The 25,623-nt window shown below is 42.3% G+C and overlaps 1 protein-coding gene across 3 annotated transcripts; it reads right to left on the bottom strand.

The window, feature by feature from the left end:
* Positions 1-3,359: 3,359 nt before the first annotated feature.
* On the bottom strand, positions 3,360-25,112 carry SLC16A14 (solute carrier family 16 member 14). 3 transcript variants are annotated; one of them, XM_075937631.2, is made up of 5 exons: positions 24,757-25,101; positions 18,564-18,837; positions 16,175-16,318; positions 10,168-11,163; positions 3,360-4,262 (listed from the first exon to the last, which is right to left on the bottom strand). In XM_075937631.2, exons 2-5 carry the CDS (start codon positions 18,820-18,822, stop codon positions 4,114-4,116), a joined length of 1,548 nt encoding a protein of 515 aa, XP_075793746.1. In that variant the 5' UTR covers positions 18,823-18,837; positions 24,757-25,101; the 3' UTR covers positions 3,360-4,113. The 3 variants fall into 3 exon arrangements, with proteins under 3 accessions (XP_075793746.1, XP_006119935.1, XP_089636975.1); XM_006119873.5 differs by lacking the exon at positions 24,757-25,101 and adding an exon at positions 24,621-24,738; XM_089780849.1 differs by lacking the exon at positions 3,360-4,262 and adding an exon at positions 4,269-7,794 and having other exon boundaries at positions 24,757-25,112.
* Between the last annotated feature and the right edge of the window lie 511 nt (positions 25,113-25,623).

Below are 25,623 nucleotides of genomic sequence, written 5' to 3'. Positions count from 1 at the left end.
GGTAGTCTGAAATATATTTTCTCTATAGCTATATAAAAAACTTTTCCTGCAGGACAACATAGTGACATCATCACATCACTCTGCATCCTGCCTCCCTCCTCCTCTCCTCTTTTCGGAGTGCTCAGCTGCGGCTTCAAGGCCTCCCTCCATCCCCTTCCCCGGAGGCCAGGGGAAGATTGTGAAGCCTGGTGAGGCCTGGAAGTGGCCCCACCGCTACCCCGGCAGTTGTGGGGGAGAACAAGCGGCTTGGTGAGCCCAGAAGTGGCCCCCCTCCCACAGTGCTCCCCCCAGCAGCTGGGGAAGAGCACAGGGCCTGGGGAGGCCTCAGAGTGCCCTCCGCCAGCAGCCAAGGGGAGAGCCAGGCATGACCTCTCCACAGCTGGGGGAGGGAAGAGCCAGGGCCAGTGGGAGCAGGAAGGGGCAAAGGAGACAACAGCCAGGGCAGCCTCAGGGGTGGAGGCAGGGGTGAAGAGGCTGGGATTGGGGCGGCCTTGGACCCATCCTGGTGGTGGAGGGGAAGAGCCGTGGCCCAGCCCCTCCCAGCCCAGCCCAATTTCTCGGCAGCCGTTGGGAGAGAGCCAGGCCAGCCGTAGCCTCGACCCAACCTCCCAGAGGCCAGGGAGAAGAGAGCTGGTCCATTCTCGGCCTGGCCAACCCCCCGGCGGCCAAGGGAGGGAGAGCCAGGGCTGGCCTGGCCCCAGAGGGGCCTGGTAGCACGGGGGAAAGTGTCAGGGCTGCTGACCCCCAGACTGGGGTGTTGACGAGTGTAGCGAGCAGGGGGCATAGCCCCCTTAGTCTCTTATATCATAACTTCTTCTGAATATGTCATTCTAGTAGAAAGATAAACTTTGGAAGAAATGTGTGAATCTGGGTAAATATACTTTGCACTGGAATTATAAGCTATCTCCTAAGTATTTTGCTAATAGTAAAGAGCATTATGAAGAAGGTCCTGAACCCTTCAAACACCAAAGCATATTCTTAACTATATCCAGTGGAGAGGTCCACATTAATTCACTGGGACTACTTACATTTATAAATTCATTGTGTGCGTAAATTTGCAGGATCAGAGCTCTAAGGGCATGTCTACACAGCAGCGTTATTCAGTGCAGGTCTACACTATAAGCCTTTATTTTGAAATAATGTCGAGCTGGAGGACTTCTTACTCCGACTTCTGAATCCTTCATTTATGAGGAGTAAGGGAAGTCGAAGGAAAAGTGTTCTTCATTCTACATCCTGCTGTGTAGACAGCGCCAAAAGCCAAGTTAAGCTATTTCAATTTAACCTAAGCAATTGATGTAGCTCAATCTGCATAGCTTAATTTGACTTTAGCCCTGCTGTGTAGACATACCCTGAGTGTTTTTATTTTAAAAAATACTATATTTACAGGATTCCTGTCCTTAGAGAATAAAACACTTAAAGGCCAACTCTAAATTAAAAAATTGAATTTATAAAGTACTGTATTACACAAGGATAGCTACCCAACAATAGAGCCCCTTTCCTCACCTTCATGACAGCTTAGCACCAATGAATTTAGATGTCCCTGGATTTTTCTTGGCAGGAAATGCTCCTAAAATCTGCTGAGGGGATTTTAGGAGCCACCTAAATTCAGCATTAATTTAAATTGGTAATTATGCTGGATTGAGGGAGAGAAGTCAAGAATGGCAATCTCCCCAGTTCCTGGATCAACTAGATTTGTGTCATCTTTGTTTGCAGAGGTGAGGAGGATCATTTAGACCTTAGTTTCCTCTCAAAATGAAAGAGTGTATAGTTAAAAAGGAAAAAATAATGACATCTTTTATAATATAAAATATTGTATATTTATTCACATTATGTGATCGAGTTATACCAAAAAGAAAAAAGCTGTATAGAAAGACACATGCAGATATCTTAAAAGAACAACATTTTATTCATTATGGTAATATGGAAATAAAAACAATTTGGACAAAATGGAAAAGTGAAGTATAAAGTATAAAAAGACACATATCTTAAAAAAAGAAGGAAATCGATGGAAGATCACCATTTCCAGATATACAGTCAGCCAATAAAATAAATCACTGATTAAAATAAGCCACCAGCAGCATTCACACTAAAGAAGACATTAAACCTGTACTTAAGGATTGATGTTGGTCTCATAACTTCCCTCATTTCATTTGTTCTGTTTATTTGGATACCATAAATTGTTTTCAGTAGATTCCAGCAGCATACATCAATATTAAAGCAGACACCTCATTTATGGTAAAAAATAACCTTTATAAAGCTTAACCCCAGAAAAATAAATGACACTTTGTAGTTAATATAGCCACTACATCACAAGTTGTGCCTCCCAAAGCATGGAAAATATTTCTTGTATCAACATTCTGTATTGTTGATCAGTTTATTTAATATTGTCCAAAAAAATCCAAAACAAAACAAGGCAAGCACTTAAATAGTTAAAATGCTTATCTTTTCCATGCTTTGCATTACACAACTAATTTTACAGCAAGTAAACAGCAGTGAAAACATGTGATCAGTTTTACACAATGAATATTGTGCTCTTGTATCACGACACAATTAGTCATAATAAGTTTTGTGTTGAAATACATTTCAATCAAATATCATATGCTGTCTGTCATGTTTCTAAAACTCAGTACATACTTTTGGCCAGTTTCACTCAATGTTCTCAAGTTCTATCCCTGAGAAACTGGTTATTTAAGTTAAGCAATTAATTATTGAGGAAATATTGCCATTAAAATATACAGTTATAAACTGTGTGAACAAGACAGGTAGCCAGAATCTTAAAACTTTTTCTGGAAGCATCCTCCAGTTTGGGAAACTCTTGGTAAGATGTTTCTCCTGCAAAGCACCAGATTTAGGAGACTGGACATGCCACAACAGAATATTAGTAACTATCTTAGATTTCAGACATCACTTACAATAAATGATCCAGAGGAAGTTATTTAAGGGTTTTTTTCTGCACATGGATAAATTCTTTCTCTATGGTAATTAAATGCAACCAAAGAAGGGCCAAGTTCAGTCTTCCAGAGATTTGTTCTAAACACAAAGGACCTGATTTTGATCTCTCATTGATCAGGTTTAACTCTATTGATGTTTATGGCTCTTACAATTAGTTGATGGAAATCTGGTTCAGTGGGCCTATAACAACTTATTTTGGGTCAGGCCCAAAGTAGTTTCAGGTATAAAACTGAAGCAAACAAAGTTAGAATGATAGGCAGAGCCAGATTCCTTTCTCAGATGCACCACTGTAAATCAGAAGTAACTACCGAAGTTGACTCTGGCTGTATTAAGATCAGAATTGGGAGGTCCATAAACTCTACCAGAATGCATAACTTTTCTAATAGACTCTTGCAAAAGATCATCTAGTTTTGCTGCTAATCCTTTCTGTTGTCAATTCCCATTAATATTTCCCATTTTTTTCTTGTTTTATTTGTTTTACTTCAGTGCTGTTGGTACCAGATTAAAATACCTCATTTATCATTTCTCTTATGAGTTAAGAATGGATAATTTCTTCTGCAATCAAAACATCAAAAATCGTTCCTTGGATGGAGAGTGCTTTCAAAAAAATATAAGAAATCTTCAATTTTACATCACAGAAACATTCTTCTTTTAAATATATTAAATAGTGTAATCTTTGATTTATTAGTAGTAAACCGGATAAGAAATGTAGCCTTTTTTTGTGCTTATCAACAAATTTCTGATCAGATGGAATATAAAATAAAAAAAAAGGATTCGTGTGAGGCCTGATACTCCTTTCACACCAGTGTAAATCAGCAGCAACTGCATTGCAGTCAATACAATTTCATCAGTGTAAAACTGGTGTGCATTAGTTATGATTCAGAGTGAATTTTTCAACCACTGTCCAAATCTAAAAATAGTGATATTACATTTGAAGAGCTCTCAAAGTCTGTATTTATTAAAGAGGTCATTCTAAAGACAAGAATTGTAAGTGTGACAGTAAACTTCCTTTTACAAGCACATTTCCATTGATTATTTAATATCAGCACTTTGCAGCTCATTCACTGTGATGCTCTTCAAAGTGGTTGGTCTTAAGAATAGCAATTTTATACTATAGACACAAACTCAATACATTCTTTTCAAAACATTCTATAAATTGCACTATACTTTTGTGTTTTCAGTGGGTTTGTCTCTTGATTGTTTCTTTTGAATACAAGGTTGGATGAGTAAAAAGATTATTCCTACCATGTAAAGCAAACCACATATGTAAAACGAAAAATCATATTTTTGTGTGATGTCGTAGATCCAGCCTGCAAAACAAAGAAAAGAAAGTTTTCAGTAGAAAACATTTCAGAGAAACATAAAACAGGAACGTTAAAAAAACACACTATATATTTATCTCATGAACACATCTTATTATGGGGCACTTCATTCAAATGACCATTTTTTTTCTTAAAAAAGAAATGAAGTGGAAATTGCCTCCATATCTAACAATAAAAATAGAAATGAACTAATAGAAACCAATGGTTTAATCAGTCCCATGCAGAAGGCCAACCCATGGCCTATGCGTCACTAATATCCCTTTTAAATCCTCAAAATGGGACTTCAGATATGCACAGGCCTTTTGATGGTCCTCTCCATAAGGGAGAACTTTACTCTCAGGATGATGTGCGATATATGGAGCTAGGATTTTCAAAACATTTTGGTGGGGAAGGATAAGGCAGAAACCTTGGGATCCAGTGACCCAGAGAGAAAGCATCAAGCTGTGATGCAGCACAATTTACGATGAATGAGAATTTGGGCTGGGCTACCTACTTGCCAGAAAGCGCAAGGACTCAGATATGGGTGAAAGCAAAGATCCATCCTAAAAGTCTAGCAAGAAGATTCGAAGTGCAGTGGCCTATGCTTCTAGATGCTTTCTATAAACATTGGCCCCTCCACTTGGAATCTTCCTGCCTTAATCCATTCTTGGTGGGCAATGTTTTCACATATGCAGAAAAATGTGGTCAAATTACTGCTACTAACTGTATCCAGTCTCCTTTCTTGGAATAAAGAAAAGCAAACTGTGAAAAGATCAGCTTTGCCAATGAATATGTTAACTGTAAGTAAGCTTAAAAACATGTTGTTGTACTAAAGATGCTCAGCTGGTGTGTCAGAATAGCTCCATTGACTTCAGTGGAACTATACTTACACTGATTTACACCAAGTGAGAATCTGGCTCCACTGATATTTAGTATTTAATATTTATTATTTACAAAGTACTTTACAGGCTTGATTTTCCACTTTGTATGATCATTTATACCTGTGGAAAGTCGATGTAAAATGCTGCTAAATCAGAGTGGCTGTTTTACATTCACATTTGCACAGGTAAAATGGTTATACAAGGTACAGAGCAGTGGAAAATTAGGCTTCGTATTGAAGGATCAGTATTACTACCGCAATTTACAGATGGAAATCTTGCATAGTTAGCAATTACCCCAAGTCATACAGTGAGTTTGTTGCAGAGGTGGTGTCAGAATTTAGGACCTCCTCGCTCCCAGACTCCTATTCAATCTGCTATGCCATGCTAGCTATATAAATAGTTAATGGACATGTTTTAGCCCTCATCCAAGCTCTACAAGAAGTCACAGGGAATGAATGACTCAAAAATTCAAATGTCAGGTAGACTAAAATAGTCCCAGGCTCCCGTAAGTCTCTGGAGGTCTGAGATATATATATATTTATGAAGACTCTATACCAGGGGTGGGCAAGATACCTCTTGTGGGCAGATCCAGTCCACCAAGCCACCAGATCCAGCCCTCAGACAGCCCTCCCAGGACCCTTAGGCACATAGCAGACACTGTTTTAAACGCAGGGCTGCTCCCTCTATCTCTCTGCTCTGGATGGAGGGGAAGACTTCCCATGATCTCCCTGCCCCAGCCCAATCCTCCACTCCTATTGGTCAGAAACAACCGGTCAATAGGAACTGACCCCAGCCAATAGCTCATCTCCAATTGGCGAGAAACAGCCAGGCAATAGGAGCTGAGAGATTGGCTTAGGTGATGGGGGCAGCACAAGCCTCTCCCCTCTCCTGGAACTGAGAGCCACATGGAGGGAGCAGCCTGTATTTTCAATGCTTTGGGGCTGCAGGTAAGCTCCTGGCTTAGGTAAGTGCCTCCCTGGCCTTACACCCCATTCCTCTGACCCAGGTCACAACCCCCCCTCCTTCACCTAAACTCCCTCTCAGACTTCACCCATCTCCAGCTGTTCTACATCCAATCTCCATCTTAGTCCCCGCACCTCCTCCACGGAAAAATGTGGCCCTTGAGCACTCTCCAAAATCTTGGATTCCAAAATCCACCAAAAATTACTGCCCACCCCTGTCCTACACTGTTAATTTGCTAAAGTCTTTAATTTACATCTTCTGTTTTATTCAGATTTCTTTTGTGTATGATTTTGACCCTTGTTTGCTACTTAAATCCCAATAGCAAAGCTAGGTCCCCAAATTCTGAATGCTTCTTTTTCTCCAATCTGTATCAACTCCAGCCCAGATTAAAAATATAAATCCTATACCAGCAGATAGAGCTAGGAATAGAGCAAATTGCTTCTAACATCTCTCTTAGCACATGGCTTCCTATTTAATTGTTCTTTCGCTTACCCATACTGTCCCTGCTACTTCTGAATGGTATTTTTTTTAATTGTTTGATAATAAAAAAAAGGTGAAGGAAATACTTAAATGGAAAGAAATCTACTGTTCTGTCAGGACTGCCAACTCAATAGTCCAGAAGAACTCTGGGGCCTTGTCTACACTGCAGGGTTTTTGCACAAGAAGCTTTTTACAGAAGAGATCTTCCACAAAAACTTCTTGCGCAAAAGCACATACACATCTCAAAAGCGCTTTGCAAAAGCAATGTGCTTTTGCACAAAAGCACATCCACACTGCATGGACACTCTTTTGCAAGAAAGTTCTGATTGCCAATCACAGAATGGCCATCAGAGCACCTGTGCTTTTTCTAATAGGCTTTTTTTGCACAAGAAACCCCTGTTGAGCGTCCACACACATCTTTTTGTGCAAGAAAGAGATATACCTAAACTGCAAAAAGCTCTCTGTTCTGCTGTTTTACTGTAAATTTTCTTGTGCAAAAATGTGCTTGAGGTGTGGACGCTCTGCGGGTTATTGCACAAAAACAGCGGGTTTTGTGCAAAAACCCTGTAGTATAGACATAGCCTGGATGAAATTCACCTCTGTGTAAAGGGAAGCACAAAGGTTTAACTAGCACATAGGATTCATGCTAGTGCTTTTCACAGGGTGAAAGTCAACTATTTTATTTAATCCAGCTACATTACATAGGTGATGTAGTTGGTATTAAATACAGAGAGACAACATAGGCATTTTTAATGTATGTATACAATTCCTTGTGAAGCCAATAGGCACAATCCCACAGTCTTTGGATAGCTGGATCTCCCTCAGAAGTAAATGGGAGTTTGTTTTGGCAAGGACCATAGAATTCATTCTAACTGGAGTTGCTTATGATTGGTTGAAGATACAGTTGATCCTGATCCTGCAGTCTTCATTCAGATAAAATTCCCAATTATCTCATTGGGAATTTTTGTGCACATTAGAGCTTCAGGGCCTAATTAATTACAGAGTAAACAACATGTAAGTTATCAGAATGTGTGATCCTTTTACTTGGGCTGTTGTAACTTTTACTATCTGTTTTAAACATGATTTCACAAATTTGCCTTGTATGTAACTGTATAGGTATCTCCTCTTCTCCTGTTCTGAAATGACACCCCTTTTCCTCTCCTCCTCAGTTAGAATCATGTCCAGTATCTTGCACAATTAAGAGGTTAACTTTGTGCCTTAGGGGAAAAACAGTTGAATTAACAAAGCATGAAATTTATTGGGACAAAGAAAAAATATATAGTACACCATCTTCTCTATTTCCTAGAGAAACAGTATGGTCTAACAGTTCAAGAAGAGACCTGGGTCGTACTCCTAGTTGTGCCACTGCCTCATTGTGTGATCTTGTGCACTCAGTAAATTCTTCTGTGGCTTAGTTTACCCAAATGTAAAATGGATATAATATACTTACCCAAATCACTAGATAGCTGTGAGACCTAATTAATATTTATAAAACAGTCAAATCTTCTGACAAAATACTCTCTAACATGCAAAGTACTGTCACTATTCCCACAGAAAGAAACAGTATCTGTGGAATAGCGTAAAAAATTGTCTCTCAAGTAAGACTCTTGATCTGTACATTATTTAGACCAGATGTTGGAACTAATATAATTTCCCTTATTCAAGAAAATAACCTTATCGAATATATGTTGCATGTAATACTATTTGCACAAGAAATATTAGTGTAATGAAACTACTCTCTGATATGGAAAGTAAAAAATGTAATTTTGGTTCATTATATCATAAGGCTATTGAAAAGAGTTTTTTTAAAGTAAATTTAAAACATTACACTATTTAAATTGTATGTTCTTGAATGATTCAGTCATGGAGCCAGGTTAATAGAAGTTGATAGAAGGATTTGTACATTACCCCTTCCTGTTACCTATTACCAATTGCAACTGAACTTGTTGGTATTAAAATTCTTGTGGGTAGTTACTTAACTGTGTGCCTCAGTCTCCTCATCTGTAAAGTGAGGATAATACTTCTCTACTTTACAGGACTGTTGTAAAGGTAAATATATTGATGTCTCTAAGGACTTATTCTGATGCTGAAGTGATGGGGTTCATACAAATAGTGTAGATAAACAGTGTGATAGAGTGCTATTTCTTTAAGAGGTTTACAGGTTAGGAACCCTCTCCACTATCAACACTGCAAACAACAAGGACACTCAGGAAAAGACTGAGGATTCCAACAGAGACTGGCCCAGGTTTAAGTGATAAACCTGTATATTAAGGACTGCAGTATTCAGTGGGGTGAGAAAAACTGCTTAATCTAGTTGTTGCCCAGTCAAATAAATGTGAGAGGTTAGACTGTGCTTAAATTTTATTTTATTTCATTTTATTTTGGTATCTACTCTGATGTTTTGCCTATCGCTTATAATTATTTAAAATCTATTTTTGTATTCAATAAACTTGTTTTACTTTTGATCTTTACCAGTATGTTTGCCTGAAATGTTTGATAAATTTGCTCAGGGATTTTACAAAGTCTGGTTATGTCCACTTTCCATTGATGAAGTGGTGAACCAATTAATAAATTAGATCAGTGGTCTCCAACCATTTTACACCCGAGATCACTTTTTAAATGTCAGGGCAAGCCAAGATCTACCCCATCCCTTCCCCAAGACCCTACCCCTTTGAGACCCTGCCCTCTCCATTCCCATCATTTGCTGTCCCCAGCCCTTACTCCCTCTCACTAGGTTGAGACAGTAGGTGCGGGCTCTGGGGTGGGAATAAGGGATTTGGGTGTGGGAAAGGTTGAAAGGTGCAGGCTCTGGGAGAGAGAATTTGGGTGAAAGAGAATGTGGAGAAGGGGATGCTGGCTCATAGAGGGGGCTCCAGGCTGGAAAGTGTTACGGTCAGGTGGAGGGTTGGGGTGCTAAGCAAGCCACAGGCTTGTGGATGTGGGGGTGCAGGAGTGTGGGCTGGTGACCACAGAGTTAGATGATATACTCCTGAATTACAGTACTGGGAGAGGAGAGGGGGAAGGATTTGGCTGATGCCTTCCTTTGAGGGATTCATGCATGGCTCTGGGAGCAATCTAGCAGCTGGGAAGGGTTCCACATCAGCATGTGCTGAGTGATAACAGGTCCTAGAGAGGTTTGCTCATTGTCATTAGCAAGGCATTGTGAAAGACAGCCCAGGCTGGAGAGCTAAAGGATGCACAGAGGTCTCACAATCCCAGGCTGCACCCCGAGGATCCCAGTAACAACTCAATACTATAGCAAATATCTCATCTGGACATATGCATGCAGCAGCTATAAACTGTACTACATAAAATACACGGGTAAATATATTAACCCTTTCTATTCTAGAAATGGATACATACAATTATCTTAAGCAATTACCATAGAAACAACAGTTTGTAACAGAGCTGAATAGACTTCCAAGGATGGCAGTTTTTACTGAGAGGTGGGTAATGTGTTCTGTAAACCCATACATGTAAAATGTGACACTAGTCAGTGCAGGAGCTGCTGTATATAACCACAACCACAAATACATAACAATTCAGATATAGCCCCAGATATATATGCTGATTTGAAACAAACTATTTACCTGCAAATGGTGGTCCTAGCAGTGCAGATATCCCATTGGCACAAATGATGATGCCATAAGCATTTGCAAGGTGCGTAATCCCCACTAAATCTTCAGTGACAACAGGCATTAGAGAAAAATACCCACTGGAAAAGCCTATTAGGGCACAAACCATCGCCAGGCTAATATACGTATGCATTAAGGGCAAAATAAAAATGCAGATGACGAGACTGAAGTTAGCTGTCAGGAAGACATTCCAAGTGCTGACGCAGGGTAGATCAGAGATGATTCCAAGGATCACCTTACCAAATATATGAACAATGGCAATAATTGAGGTCAAAGGAAATACATCATTCTGTGTGGATAAATTATACTGTTTGACAATTTCTGGAAGATGAATAAAAGGAATTACAAAGCTGCTGTATGCAAATAATGCCCAAAACACAAAGGCCACAAATACTCTATTGGTAAAAAGTGATGCAGCCCCAAAGTAACTGGAGTACCATGTTCCAAACCCCCTCTTGATTGTAACAGTCAGCTGGCTCACTCTCTTAAGAATGCAAAGACCATACAAATTCATTCCACGTCTGGTTTTACCTTTGCTCTCCACAGTCTGAGCATTATCAAGCACTTCATCATTAGCTGGTGCTTCTTTTTTTTCTTCCTCTTCATGTAACACCCCATTAGATTCTATAGGCTTTGCAGAGTGGAACAGAGCTTTTGCATGATAATCCTCACTATTGTTTCTCTCAATACCCTTTTCATTGGCATCCTTCTTGGAAGAAAGTGGCCTCATGAGTGCTCCGCAGACACACAGGTTCAGAGAGACAGCACCCTGGATGAACATTGCGTTCCTCCACCCATATTCCTTGCACAGATACTTCAGTAAAACAGTCATTAGGAATGTTCCAAATCCTGTTCCAGTGGTACTAAGTCCTTGAGCTAGGGCTCTTCTCTTCTGAAAATACTGTCCTACCATGACCACTGCAGGCAGATAAACCATGCCACTCCCAACACCTGTGGAAATACAAACATCACATGCTACTCTACTGAAATCATCCATGTTTAGCAAGCTATACAGTGCAGCAGCAAGAGCCATATTAGCAACACACCAGTAATCAAAGGGCTATACCTAATTTCTTCATAAAAATAATCACAATTAATAAATACTTTGCATTTATCATTTACTTTAATCTAGCATACATAGTATTTTACAAACATGAATTAACTAATCCCTGCAAAGTAGTGATTGTTCCATTTGACACATAGAAAAACCAAGCCACATTGGGGCTAATAGCTGTTGATATTTTCAGAGGTATTGAGCAGTCATATCTCAGTATGACATCATCCAAAGCTGTGAGCTCTCAGCACCTCTGAAAATCAGGTCTCAGGTAATCTGTCCAAGGTTACTCAGCAAGTCAGTGGTAGATGTGGGAATAAAAGTACAAAGACTTCAGTTTTCAATTGTATATGCACACAGCCATAATATTTGCTTGTACGTATATCTTCTTGGACAGCAAACAGAAATGGCTTGATTTTTTTTAAGTTCACTAGTGATGAAAAAAATGCATCTAGTCATTTTTTCCCTTACTTTGCAACTACAGGGCAACTGCAATTGTACCTTTCTGCCAACAGAGGGCTCTCTGTTCCCCCGTCTTCTGTTGCTAGGCCGGCATGGCAGGATCCTTGTATAGACACGCCCCCTCCACCTCTGAGGTACTGAGGTGCTCAAGAGATCTGGTTCCCTCTATTTCCCTTCCACAAGCCACTACCAGAAGACACAGCTCTGTGAGGATGTGAGCATGGGGGTGGGGGGCAGGACAAAGGGACGACACCTGTCAGAGTGCACAGGCACTTAAGGGACATAAGTGGTCCAAGAGGGATATTTTGGAAAAGGGACAAGAAGCTGGAAAGATGGGGGGGTGGGGAGAGGTGAAAGAGCCTGGGAAGAGAGAATGAGAGGGGCTGATTTGAGAAGATGAGAATGAGTCTTGGGAGAAGAGTTGGCAAGACCAAGAAAGTGTGCAGGGAGGGGAGAATCACAGAGCCTCAGAGTTGGGGAGAAGACATTGGAGGGGCTTGTTGGAAATAGGGGAATCTAGGAAGACTGTACATGACAAGGAGTTGGGAAGAGAAAAAATATAAACTGAAGGAGTTAGCAGGAGCCAATGAGTTACCTGAACACTGCAGCGCAGGATGGGAGCCAGTCTGGTAGAGAGTCAAAGTAAGTCAGCACTGGGAGCCATTTTTAATGGCAATTGGGAGAAAAACTAGGCGTTGGAACTTTTTGGGGGCTGCACTGGAGGGAAGTCTCATAGCATGGCAGAAGAATATCCCTGACATCTCCCTGATCCCAATTTTTTACCAGAATTACTCCACTGAGTACATCTCAGTTCTTCTCACTTTCATTTGAAATACCCAGGCAGATTTCTCTAGAGAACACAGATATGGTTTTCATTTTAGCTATTTATTTCTACATATTACTTTAGGCAGTTCAATAGTTTTTGTCTGATTTCTTTGGACAGGGTGAGAAAAAGATAATTGATTCATCTGTATTTTAAGGGTACTCCAGATATAAGGAAAGAGAGGTATAGAAAGGAGAGTTTTGATATCTCTGTTTTGATAGCATTGTGATCGCTATTAGAATCAATATAATGATACCAAGTAGAATAGAAAAGCAGATGCAAATTCTTTACAGAAATTATGCAGATTTTGTGTAAATTCCTTTCAAGGATTTTTTGGGGCAGGAAGCTACATGTAGATCTCACCAAAATTTCCAAAAAGAGTTCTTTTGTCCATATTCATCAGTCTTGGCTTTTTCACACACTTTGTAGTTTCTGATTTATCCTTGTGGGAAAGTCCAAAAATCAAATCTTTTTTTTCTACCAGTTAAGTTCAGTGAGAGCCAGAACTACACCTTACTTCATGTTGCAATCATCTTTCTAGAGACACTACATCCAGAGCCTCTTCAAAGGCAGTGTTCCTCAGATAAAAAACATAAATTTTCCCTTCCTTATTCCTTGCTGTCATTTCTGCCATCCTATCTCACAGCAGTCAGTAGCTACCTTCTGATGAGGGATTCTGGAATTAGAGATACTCTAGTTTGTAACAGACAACCAGTGTGTTTAAAACTCAGACCAGCTAAGAAGTTACAATAATTTACAATATGTGACTGCTATGTCAGACCTTACATGTCTGAATAAGTTTGAAAAGCCAGTACTTGTTGCAGGGCAGCTGGCCCTTTAAAGGGAGCTGGGCCCAGTCTCATCTATGATGAGTCAGCTAGCTCCCAGCTGAGAATGAAAAGCTAGGGATCAGGTGATAATTATGAAAGCCAGCAAGTAGGCCATTTGGGAGATAGCTGTGAGGAGGCTCCTGAAAGAGAAGTCATAAGAAGAGCTATAGGAAGCAATTTGGTCTCTAGACCAGGATAATTCCCTGGTAGAGAGGGTTTGTAGGAGAATTAGGGCAAGAGCGTCCAGGAGCAGGAATTTAAGGGTACTTGAGGTATAAGGAGAGTGGTACAGGCAAGGCTCCCCACCCTGATAAGAGTTTTGATAGCATTGTTATCTCTATTAGAATCAATACAATGATATCCAGTAGAGCAGAAAAGCAGAAACAAATTCTTAACAGAAACTATGCAGATTTTGTGGAAAAAATTTTCAGGGATTTTTTGGAGGCAAGAAGATTTAGATCTCACCAAGGAAGCCCCTAAATTTGGGAATGAGGGAAGAAAGAGGAGAGTTGATTGATTGATTCTCAGGCAGGTATCCTGGAGTGAAAACCTGTAGGAAACAGTAAGGCTCTAGAAAACTGTAGAATAAAAGGCAGGAATGACTGATGTGTGGTGCAAATTGAGACTTTTTTGTACATAAAAAACAGATATGGGTGTTGCTAAGAGCGATACTATAAGTAGGAGGCAAAATAGCACAATCTCTGGGGTGTGGATTTTTTTTGTTTTATTTTGGAAACCCTGAAAGGGATCTCTCAACCTGTACAGAAGTATCCTTAACTCAGGTGTGTGCCTTAAGGGGAACTCCTCTCCTGAGAATCAAAAGGCCACCTCCACGGAAAAGTTTATTTGTGGTGAAATACTGGTTCTGTTGACAACACAGGAGATGGCAAAGAGATTCAGCCATCTGGGTGCACAGTATAAATTATGCTCAGGCTCCATATGGGCGAGCTACAAAAGAGAGAACTTCCAGCCCTAGTTACTTAAATTTTTCTGATGAAGATAAGGGTATTGCCAAGCATACTGGTTGACTTCCTGTCTACAGCCAAACAAAAAGTTCCTTCCTGCCTGCTGAACATGTCTAAATTAAAACTTTGATCAAGTTTACCATTTGGATCTAGACTGGGTCTTGGAAGGGAAGCTTTGTGAAGGACAATCTGTTCTTTAAGGGCAGATGTGCCTAGAAAGCAGCCCATGTAGCACACCTCTTTAAAGGACTGGAAAAGCATGTGTGGGTTTTTACACCTGACAGAGAGGAAGCTATCCAAGGAATCAATAGCAAGCTCATCACTTTCTCATTGTCAGGGGTGGGGAGGCTCCATTCACCCTCCCCCCCCCCCCAACCAATTGTGTATAAACTGGGGAAAGGAGCCAGCATAAAGGTAACCTCCTCCCTCATAGCAAATCAGATACCAGAAGATATCAGCAAGGAAAGGCTGACCTGTATAGCACCAAGAGGGCTAATTAAGGCAAAGTGCCAGCAGAGGGAGAATATGGCAATGGCCCTATAGCATATAGCTCTGCTCCAGATGGCTAGAACAGAGGCTCCAGCTTAAGAAAAACCAAATATTTGATTGTTTCAGAGACAACTAGGAAGGAAGTTCTATTTAAGGAGAGGCTGAGGAAAATCAGTACAGCACAGTTCCAAGTTGGGAACTCCTGGTTAAAGGAGGACAGAAAAGGAGTAACCCCAAGAAAGAACTGGGAAGGGTTTCAGAACTAGATAAAAGATAGTGGAAGACTATCTTGGAAAAAGGAATTAGACATTGACTGACATAACAAATGCCCCCAAATCCTAGTTATGCTTATGACTTGCTAATAAACGAGACCCTTGGAAGAGGAGGTGCCCTCTGATATAAATAGGGCTGTCTAGACTTTGTTTATAAACTGAAACAGGACCTGACTGTGGTGCCATCCCTGGCTGAAAGAGGCATGCCAGAGAGACCTCCATGCTTTCCCATCACTAACAAAAACATCTCCATATGCTCATGATCGGACTTACTCGGTCTGATGCTGCTCTCATTTTTGCTGGTGTAATTCTGTTAAAGACAAAGGAGTTAGACTAATGTAAAAATGGTGTGGAATAAAAATTGGGCCCATTAGGCTATAGTCTATCACTTGCATCAGATTAATTTGGAATAACTCCATTGATCTCAAACGGAAAGCAGAACTTGATTTGTCTGAAACTACAGCACAATAACTTTAGTCTGACTGCAAACTGAACAAACTAAAACAGTTCTCAAATTGAGGTCCATGAACCCCTGGTGGTCTGTGAAGATACTCAAGGGGGTCTGTGAGCCAACTGATCAACTCTTCCCTCTCCCTTCCAGTGCCTCCTGCACACTGTGGAACAGATGTTTAGTGATGTGCAGCAGGTGCTGAGGGGGAGAGGAATGGGGACTGAGAGCACTCAGAAGAGGGGGCAGAAAGAGGCAGGGAAGAGGAGTGGTAGAGGTGGGATCTTGGGGCAAAGGGTAGAATGGAGAAGGATCCTAGCCCTGAGTGGAGTATTGAGAGTCCCTTGCGAAAATGAGAAGCCACCTTGGGGGTCTGCAGAAAAAAATAAATCAAAATGGGGGTTCACGGGTTGCTAAAGTTTGAGAACTGCTGAACTGAAAGAAAAATTGTCAAATAGCTAAAATCCCCTCCTATAATCACTTTATCAGAAACTTTAAAAAAATCAAATATTAAAATGATCCAAAACCCATCTTGGCTTCTCTCATGTTTTCAGCAAATGGACTGGCAGAAAACACTGACACTATTTAAAAGAATTTTCAAATAATAAATATTGCTTACCAGCTGTCAGTCCAAATGTAAGAAAGAGGTAATATACATTTGAGGCATAGGCACTCAACACCCAGCCTAGGGCATTCAAGATCCCACCAGTAATTGCTGTCTTGCGGCACCCACATGTGTTAATGAATAAACCAATGAAAGGACCTGTCACAGAACAAGAAAAAGAATTTGGTAAGGGGTTTGTATAAAGTTCTATTTATACTTACTGTAACACTTATGAAAAGCCTTAATTATCATTTTCAAACAAATGAAACAATAGTTTAATTGAAATTGTTAAATGCAATTAAAAGGATTAATTTTTTCATATTAACTCCTTTAGGCCCTAAGAAGTGTCATTCAATAAACTCCTCTAGGTCTTTGGCAAATAACTCTGCCATTATCTGAATTCAGTGAGATAGAACTTTTTGTTTAATCATGGCACTTTGTCCTGGGTGGCCCCTTTGGATGCTGTTATTTAATTACCTTTATAAATGTGTCACAGAGCCTGTGACAGGTACTACAGGATAATCTATTTACACTCAGGCAAAGAGGGAATAAATAAGCGTGGTCCATTTAACAGACAAAATATGGCATCTTATACTCCTCGGAGTGCAGATCAAATATACATGCCAGGTAGAGGAGAATTAGAATTGCTTCTGCAACCCTATTGATCAGAACTGGCTTGTTGACTTTCAGAGACTTGTACAGTGCATCCACATCTCAGCTGAACATAAGAGGCCTATCTGTAAAACTCTGACAAAGAAATATGTAAATAGGCACAGAAAGAAGTGTCATGCTCCTGGAAGGGCGGGGCCTCAGGCAGAAGGGGTGGGGCCACCCCCAGGCAGCCCTCAAAGCTACACAGACAGAAGGGCACACAGCAGGTAGGGTTGCCATATGGTTTAACCAAAAATATTGACCCCGACCCCCCCCCCAAAAAAAAAACTCTGTTGAGAAAAAAAAAGGGAGGAGACCAAAGTTGTTGAGAAAAAAAAAAGGACCCCAACAGCAGTTATTAAGCATAAATAAATAAAAAATCAGCATGGCCCCTTTAAGAAGAGGCTTTTTTGCTGGTGGCCATTTTGTTTTTCTGTTCCAGCCACAAGACAAGCCCCTGTGGAACCAGGTAAGTGGGGGGGCCCCGCAAGGGGTCGGGGGCTGGACCCTGTTGCTGAGTGTGTCGTAGGGTTGCCTATCCGCGGCGCTCCTGGGGCCAGCACTCACTGTGCGCCATGCACCCGGGGCCGGCTCCGGCACCGGCACCATGCATGCGCCACGTGCCCGGGACCAGGCCAGCCTCGAGCACTTGGTGGGAGCACACAAATGCCCCCGCGGGCGCCATGTCGCCTGCGGGCACCGTGCTGGAGACCACTGGTGTAGACTTTAGGGCTTGGACTGGAGCCCAAGTTCTGAAAAGGAAGGGCTTAGAGCCTGGACTCCAACACAAGTGGGAATGTTGACTGGGCTATTTTAGCCCCACAGCCCAAATCAGTTGATGTGGGAAATGATGTGGACAACCTGCAATGCATTTGGTCTGTCAACTTTAAAACTACAGTCCAAGAACACTCTAGCCTACTCCGTTACCATATTTAAATACTGCAAGAAAATACTTGGGACAAAGGGGAAAATACCATGTTAAAACTACACAGTTTTGTAATCTACTGTATATTTGAGAGAGTTTGTCTGTGTGTCTGTCTGTCTGTCAGTTTGTTCAAGAACTTATCCTAAACGGTCAGAGATAGGACCACCAAATTAGGTATTCAGCTTCCTCGTATCATAACTTAAAGCAAGGTCAGGGTATGGTTGTGCCAGGTTAAATAAGATGTGCCTGGAATGGGATGGCATCTCATAAAACCATACAAAAAAAGTCAAAATCACCAGGCAGGTGAAAGGGGCTGGCTGGAAACAGCCCCCCTCCCCTTGTCTGGGACTGCCCCAACCCTGAACCTCCCTCTCCCCCAGGTGCTCTTTATTGGGGGGGCATTGAAGCGCCCTCCCCCCCATTCATATGGGAACATTGCTGGCTGTTCCGCTTCATCAGGGAGCGAAGGGAAAGTGCACAGTTTGCTGCATTCCTCATTCTGGCTGGGGAGCGCAGGGGACAGACGAACCTGGACCTGTCCCAGCAACGGTACATATACCCCTCACTTTCATGACTAAAGCTGCAGCCGTCATGGACAAGGGCTTTACAACTGGCCCCAAGATGCTGCTCTGAGAGAGAGCTGGGATAGTCCTGTCTCCCCAGGGCAGCCTACATACTGAACCTCTCATCTCCAGCCTCACCCCAGAGCAATGATTCAAATGAAACATGTACATTTTCATTTTATTTTCCAAAAAAACAAAAATTAATTGAGTTAAGGACCCGAGCAATACCAGGTAAATCTTCTAGTACAAATATATTGGAACATACCTACGATCAATGTAATACCCATGCTGAGGGAGCTAATCCATGCAGTCAAGCCTCGACTTTGACTGAATTCTTCAAGCCATTCCATGTTAAGTATTCCGAGGGCCATTTGGGACCCCATGATGAGTATATGTGCAAGGAAAGAAGAAAGGACAATCATCCAAGCCCATCCACCATCAATGTTTGGATTAGGTTTAAGTGTCTTCTTATCTTTTGATTCATCTTCAAAATCATATCCAATATCTTCCTGAGTGGTGCACATTTTCCCCACAGTATTCTGAAATAAACAATATAAATGCTTTTAGTATGCTTCCAAACACTGCCGTTTGTAAGTCAGTGACATCACTCAAGGTTTTACATTAGGGAAATCAAGAGCATTATTTGACAGTATATATCTATCTACAGGGCTTGCCAAATCGTGGCGAGCCCCACTTGCCAGCCGCGCTGTCTGGCAAGCTGCACATGCGCAGATCGCCGGAACCCGGCTCTTCCGGGTTACAATCTACTCGCCACGGGCGAGTAGATTGCATAATTTGTCGAGCCCTGTCTATCTACATATATTAGAAATTTGCAACTGTCTGTTTGTCAGTATGTCTATTTGTTCAAGAATTCCTCCTAAACAGTGATAGAAATGTAGCCGTGTTAGTCTGGGGTAGTTGAAGCAAAATGCAGGACAATGTAGCACTTTAAAGACTAACAAGATGGTTTATTAGATGATGAGCTTTCGTGGGCCAGACCCACTTCCTCAGATCAAATAGTGGAAGAAAGTAGTCACAACCATATATACCAAAGGATACAATTAAAAAAAAATGAACAAATATGAAAAGGACAAATCACATTGCAGAACAGAAGGGGGATGCGGGGGGGGGGGGGGGGGAAGGGGGAGGAAGGAAGGTAAGTGTCTGTGAATTGCTGATATTAAAGGTAGGGAGAGTGGGATGTTTGTGAGTTAATGGTATTACAGGTGATAATTGGGGAAACTGTCTTGGTAATGGGTGAGAAAGTTCAAATTCTTGTTAAGTCATTTAGCCACCTGCATTCTGCTACAAAGACCTTTTACATCTGCACTTGAAAGGGAATCCTCTGAACTGTCATTCATGTTAAAATTCGACACTTGCCAACAAGGACTTAACAAGAATTTGAACTTTCTCACCCATTACCAAGACAGTTTCCCTAATTATCACCTGTAATACCATTAACTCACAAACATCCCACTCTCCCTACCTTTAATATCAGCAATTCACAGACACTTACCTTCCTTCCTCCCCCTTCCCACCCCCCACCCCCGCATCCCCCTTCTGTTCTGCAATGTGATTTGTCCTTTTCATATTTGTTCATTTTTTTTTAATTGTATCCTTTGGTATATATGGTTGTGACTACTTTCTTCCACTATTTGATCTGAGGAAGTGGGTCTGGCCCACGAAAGCTCATCATCTAATAAACCATCTTGTTAGTCTTTAAAGTGCTACATTGTCCTGCATTTTGCTCCTCCTAAACAGTAAGAGCTAGGACCACCAAATTTGGTATGCAGCTTCCTGTCATAACTTAAAGCAAGGTTAGGGTTTAATTGTACACGGCCCTCTTTTTCCCCCAGGCCAGGCTCTGGGAGTGCCACTGTGGACAGCCTGTGCCGCTCCCTTGCCTAGGTCAGGCCCAGAGAGTGTAGCTGGGGCCAACCTGGACTGCACCCTCTGACCCAGGGCCCAGCCAAGGGAGGTGCGACCCTCAGTGACCCCTCACTCCGGTCCCTAGACCTGGAGCGGGCCTGTGGAGCATGGCCTGCCCACCCCGCTAGCCCCTGACCCAGAGAGCACCAGCCTGCGTGGCCCTCCCCTCTGTCTCCTATATCTGGACCAGGAAGCACCAGCTGGACCAGCCTATACACCCCCTTCTCTCCAAGCCAGGCCCTCCATCCCAGTCCAGTTCCCGGGGACAAACTGGCAGGCAGGGTACTCATGTCACCTCACCCCAGGGACAAGCCAGCAATCAGGGTGTATGTTCCCCACCACTTTGGGCCACCCCCATCCCAACCCTGATGAGCTCCCCTTCCTCCCAACCCCATACCCCGATTCCTGCACTCTCACCTCTCACATTCCTAGCCTCCTGCCCTGAACCCCTCCTCAACCCCTACCCTGACTCCTGCATCGCCCATGCCCCCAGACTCCTGCTCTAAGCCCCCCCAACATCCGCAAGACCCTGCCCTGACTCATGCACTCCCCAGACCACCAGCCCCCTGCCCTGAAGGATCTGTGCAATGCCAGGTAAAAACTGAAAGAGAGATCTCACCCACTTTTTAAGGTGTGCAGGATGGAAGCCCATTCTCATGCATCTTAAAAATTTCACAAAGGTTTGCAAGAGAGAAATTATCTCCTGAGAATTCCCTAACATGCCCAGAAAAGAGGTTCTCTCCTGTGGACTATCAGATGAATGAGACAGGGAATTCTGGTAGTCGCCATTCAAACAGTTCCAGATTATAGCATTTACACAAGCTATCGCCAATTTCTTGCAAGCCAGCAGAGCTTCAAAGTTGTCAAAAGCAAAACTTCTTTTTAAGTTTTACCCCTTAGAAAATGTCATATATAACTATATTAAGTAATCAAAGGCAAAAAAGGCTGAAGTCATTCCTACTTTAACTCTGAGTCTTTTTACATATGCGTCATGACATACGGGTAGTTCGTTGGGTATTGTAAATTGGTGTCGTCAATAGAGCTAAGTGTGGTTTGCACTGAGAAGATTTGACCACTGACTTTAATTATGTACTTCTTAATTATCATATTTTTTCTATAATATAGAATACACACATGTAGCTTCTTTCAATACACTGGACTAGCGGGAGGGGGGTGCGCCAGACAGAACTAAGTAGTTACATGCAAACTCCATACTTCCCCCACAATCAAATCATCTGGAAAAACTGGTGATATAGCTGTGGATAGTACCATAGCCGTGTCCCACTACACACCAGCTAGTGGAATTGGTCAGACACCAGCAGTGGTACCCTGAAAAGGAGTAAAGTGACTTAATAACCCTTTGTCTGCAAAGCAGCAGGAGAAAGGAGAGGGCGCCTCTGAGTTACAGTTCCTTCCTGTGATTCTTCTAGGGTAGTAAAGCTGCTAAATACCATCCCTTACAAAGGGCTCAGTGAGCATAAAGCTCCGTTTAGCCCTGTTCTAAAATTCACTGGGCCAGATCCTCAACCAATGTAAATCAGTGTTGTTCCATTTATGTTGTTTTGCATAAATTGAGAATCTGGCCTATACACAAGAGAGAAGAGAACTCACTGTATAAAAGAATAAATCACTAAAGATCTACTGACTGATTATGGCAATAAAAATAGTAAGGGATATAAGAAAGACAAAATGCAATATAGTATAATGTTTGTCTGCAGTTGTAGAAAATATTATATGATTGAAATTATAATCTAATGTGTCAGAAAAAATGTCATCATATCACTAAAGATTGAATATGGAAACCTAATTTTTGTTTTCCTGACCTCAAGGGCTTAACTCTACAGTAATATTAATGGCCTAAATTTCTAATTCAAATAGCAATTTTCAGTGCCTAACATTTTGAAAGCTCAATTTGAAACACATCTAAAAGAGGTCTGGTTTTCAGAAATGCTCAGTACCTACTTTCTCACAATCAAGCCCTATAAACTGTCTTAGATTGTTTGCCCAAAGATTGAGGCCACAAAAACTACTAGTCATTTTAAAATGTGGTGTTGATTTATCCATATATGAGTTATATATTAATTGAATGCTGTATTATATCAAACTTCCTAAGTAATTGTCATTTTTTCTTTTTTGCCAGGAATAAGTACGGTGTATTTTTACAATAATTTTAAACAAAAAATGACTTAAATGTTTTTTCAGTGTGACTTATGTCCAGCAATGATACTCATCCTATTTCTTACAATAGCAGACAAACTTCTCACTTAACAACAGTAAGGATGGCCCCAGTCAAAGAAAACTGATAAAACAAGTGATCTGAGTTAGTGCCAGACTTGCAACAACATTGACCTCGGATAAAACGGAAATGCTTATTTTTACCCTGCATGAACTGGATTCTTTTTCACTTCTGCACTATTAACCACTCTTCATTTTTATCTTTAGTCCATAATCTATGTAAATACACCCACAAGCAGGAAAGGTCACTTGCAATACTTGCGTAAACTCTGAAATACTGGACAGAGCTAGGATTGGACATTTGGCTGCTCTCCTCACTCATGACTCAGCACACCCTTGACCTATTGCACTGTGGATGCATTGAAGTAGGATGGAGTGCCTTAGAAGTCAGAAAAGCAGAGGACACTGCAACTGCAAAATCCTAAAGAAATTGAAACAAAAAATGCCAGCAGCTTATATGCCACACTACCCATTTCCCCCAATCAAACAAGATAGTGAGAGATCCTCAATCAGAACAAGGCATGATGACATCCCCAACTCCCTTTACCCATGACTGGGTATGGATTGGGCAGTATCTCCCAAGGGCCAATTTGTCAGAAGAGCCCAGAATCTGATCCATCAGTGGTGCCAAATATAGAGGTCAGCATCAGTTAGACACATTAATAAGGACCAGATTTTTTTTATTTTACAGCGTTCATCACCTAGCAACTTTTCAAAGAGCTCCTCATCCAAAGTGCACCCAAAATAGTAGTTTCATCTACTAGAACTAGATAGGAACCACTAAGTCTAATAGGAGTTCTGTCTGCAAGACTTCAGGTGTCAGCCTTTCTTGCGTAACTTATTGAGGAGAACGTGAAGCAACTTTTGCAGGCTGTTAACTGCCTTCTCAGGTGAATTACTAGTTTAGTAGATGTTGTTCTGACTTCCTGTATAACTCAGGGCATGGACTTAATGCAGCACCTACCTAACACAACAATTTATGGCTGAAAAGGGGAGCACATATTTTTAAAAGCCACCCAGTCTTGATTTAAATAGTCTAAGTGATGGAGAATTTACTATATATCCCGGTAACCTATTCCAGTGTTCAATTATCTTTAATGTTAACATTTTAGAATATTGCACTTTTATAGAAACTTCCATCAGAAATCTACTTGTTTTATAAATAATAACAAATTCAGCCTCACAACACCCCTGTTGGGTATCCTAGATAGTAATACCAAGACACAGAAAAGTGAAGGCATATGTTTACAAAGTGTTCTCCAATTCTGTAGGCTTCAATTTTTGGTTGTCCTGCTTGAAACATGGTTAGCCTGATTTTAATGTTCACTTCAGCTCCAATTGACTTCAGTGGAACTGTGACTATTGAGCACTTAGATAAATCAGGCCTAAGGTATCTCTACTTTTCACAGTGAAACATGAAGACAATCTAACACAGAGATTTCTTTTGCAAATGTTGGGTTAAGTGAGTTGGCCACGGTCATGCAGGAAGTCTGTGGCAGAATCAAACACTCCATGCTCCTAATCCTGTGCTTCAGCTACAACTCTGTCTTTCTTGTTCTCCAGCAATTTTACTCATGCTTTGCTGTTATTATAGGATAAGATCTTGTTCCTGATCGTCTTTCTCTAGGAGCCTGTAATATGGTTATTAGAGACAGCAAGAATATCAGAGCTAAGATCTGAGACCAGCATTTTTTTCTCCTAAAGGCCAGTGAAGAAGCACCTTCCATTACATTACAGAGAAATACTTAAAAAACAACGAATAGTCGAGCAGCACTTTAAAGACTATTAGTTGTTAAGTTTTTCCTGTTACAGACTCACTTGGCTACGCCTCTGAAGAAATTACAGAGAAAGGTTTCTGTTGTGGGGAGGGTTTCAGAAAATGCTGTAGGAGATGGCTGGTTTCCCCCCACATTTACAAGAGAGGGTTCCAAGGCTGAGATCTGACATCCCCCCTTCCCCCCATTTAAAGCAGGTTCAGAAAGTGTTGCGGTTTCTCTGAACTTCCGCCTGCGCAGACAGACCCAGAGGGAGGCTGGCAGACCCCAGCCACCAGGGAAAGCCTTGCCCCTGAGTATGCGGGATGGAAGACGGGGGCGCAGGCTCCACCGCCGGCCCCTCCCTCTGCCTGGCGGCAGCACAAAGGATGACCGCTAGTTACCTCGCTGCAGCAGCGCGTCTCGCCCGCGGCCCCAGACAAAGCGGTGCCGCCTCCCCACCCAGCGCCCTGCCTCCCGGCGCGGCTCCGGCTCCTGCCCCTCGCCACGTCCCGGTGCCTCCGTCCCGGCCACACTCACCGCGCGGGGCCCGAGCCAGCTCTGCCGCCGCCCGCGGGGCTTCAGTGCCGGCTCTCGCCGAAACTTGCCTCCCTCCGAGCCCCGGCCGCCCTGCCGCTCATCCTCAGCCCGGGCTCGGCTCAGCCGCCCCGCGCCAGCCCAGCCGGGTCCCCTCCCTTCGGCCCGGGGGGCGCTGGCCTGGGGCTTATTTTTTGTAGGAGGCGGAGGCCGAGCGCGGCCCCTTGGCTCCCAGAGCCGCTCGTCTTCTGCACGACCGTGGCTCCTCCATCCTGAGCCTGGGCAATTGCCGCTCGAGGCTCCCTCATGCCAATGATACCGGCTGATTCTGGTTTGGCGGAAGCGATTTGCAGTCCTCTCACACGCACGCTCCTGCGGTTGGATGGAGTTTGTGTCTGCTCAGGTCCTGACTGGCAAGTTACACCTCTCTCGGCTTTGGGCAAGGTAACCCAGTACAAGCAGCCGGCGTCGAGCTGTTAGCGGCCATTCGGTGGCAGGGCACCCAGACTAGAGCGTGCATTCCGCTCCGGGGGAGCTCTGCCCCCACATGTTCACCATTCTGCACCGAAACACTCCACATCCCGCCCACTATATTTTAAAACGCTGCCTATTTTATTTGTCCAACTAATGCAATATAATCAAGCCCCTTTCGAGTATTTTGCCAATTTATTTTAACTACAATACAATGGATGAAGAATAGGAGTGGGGAGCATTGGAGGAAATTCTCACCCCCCCTGCTCTTGTTGCATAGTATACCTAGTATACCTTTTATTTCTAAAGCTTCAGAGGGGTAGCCCAGTTAGTCTGTAACTGGAAAAACTTAAAAAACAACAAATAGTCTAGCAGCACCTTAAAGACAATGGGTATGTC

This window comes from Pelodiscus sinensis, chromosome 10 (assembly GCF_052426305.1).
Source record: "Pelodiscus sinensis isolate ZL-2025 chromosome 10, ASM5242630v1, whole genome shotgun sequence".
Classification (NCBI taxonomy): Eukaryota; Metazoa; Chordata; order Testudines; family Trionychidae; genus Pelodiscus; species Pelodiscus sinensis.
The sequence above is the reverse complement of the archived record's forward strand: the minus strand, read 5'-3'. Positions and strand labels throughout refer to the sequence as shown.

Coding starts and splice junctions, on each gene's coding strand:
- SLC16A14 (XM_075937631.2), bottom strand. CDS start 18,822: ATGTGCACCACTCAGGAAGATATTGGATATGATTTTGAAGATGAATCA. Junction 16,319..18,563: donor GGGTATTACATTGATCGTAG/GTATGTTCCAAT, acceptor GTTCTGTGACAG/GTCCTTTCATTGGTTTATTC. Junction 11,164..16,174: donor TACATTTGGACTGACAGCTG/GTAAGCAATATT, acceptor GTATTTCCACAG/GTGTTGGGAGTGGCATGGTT.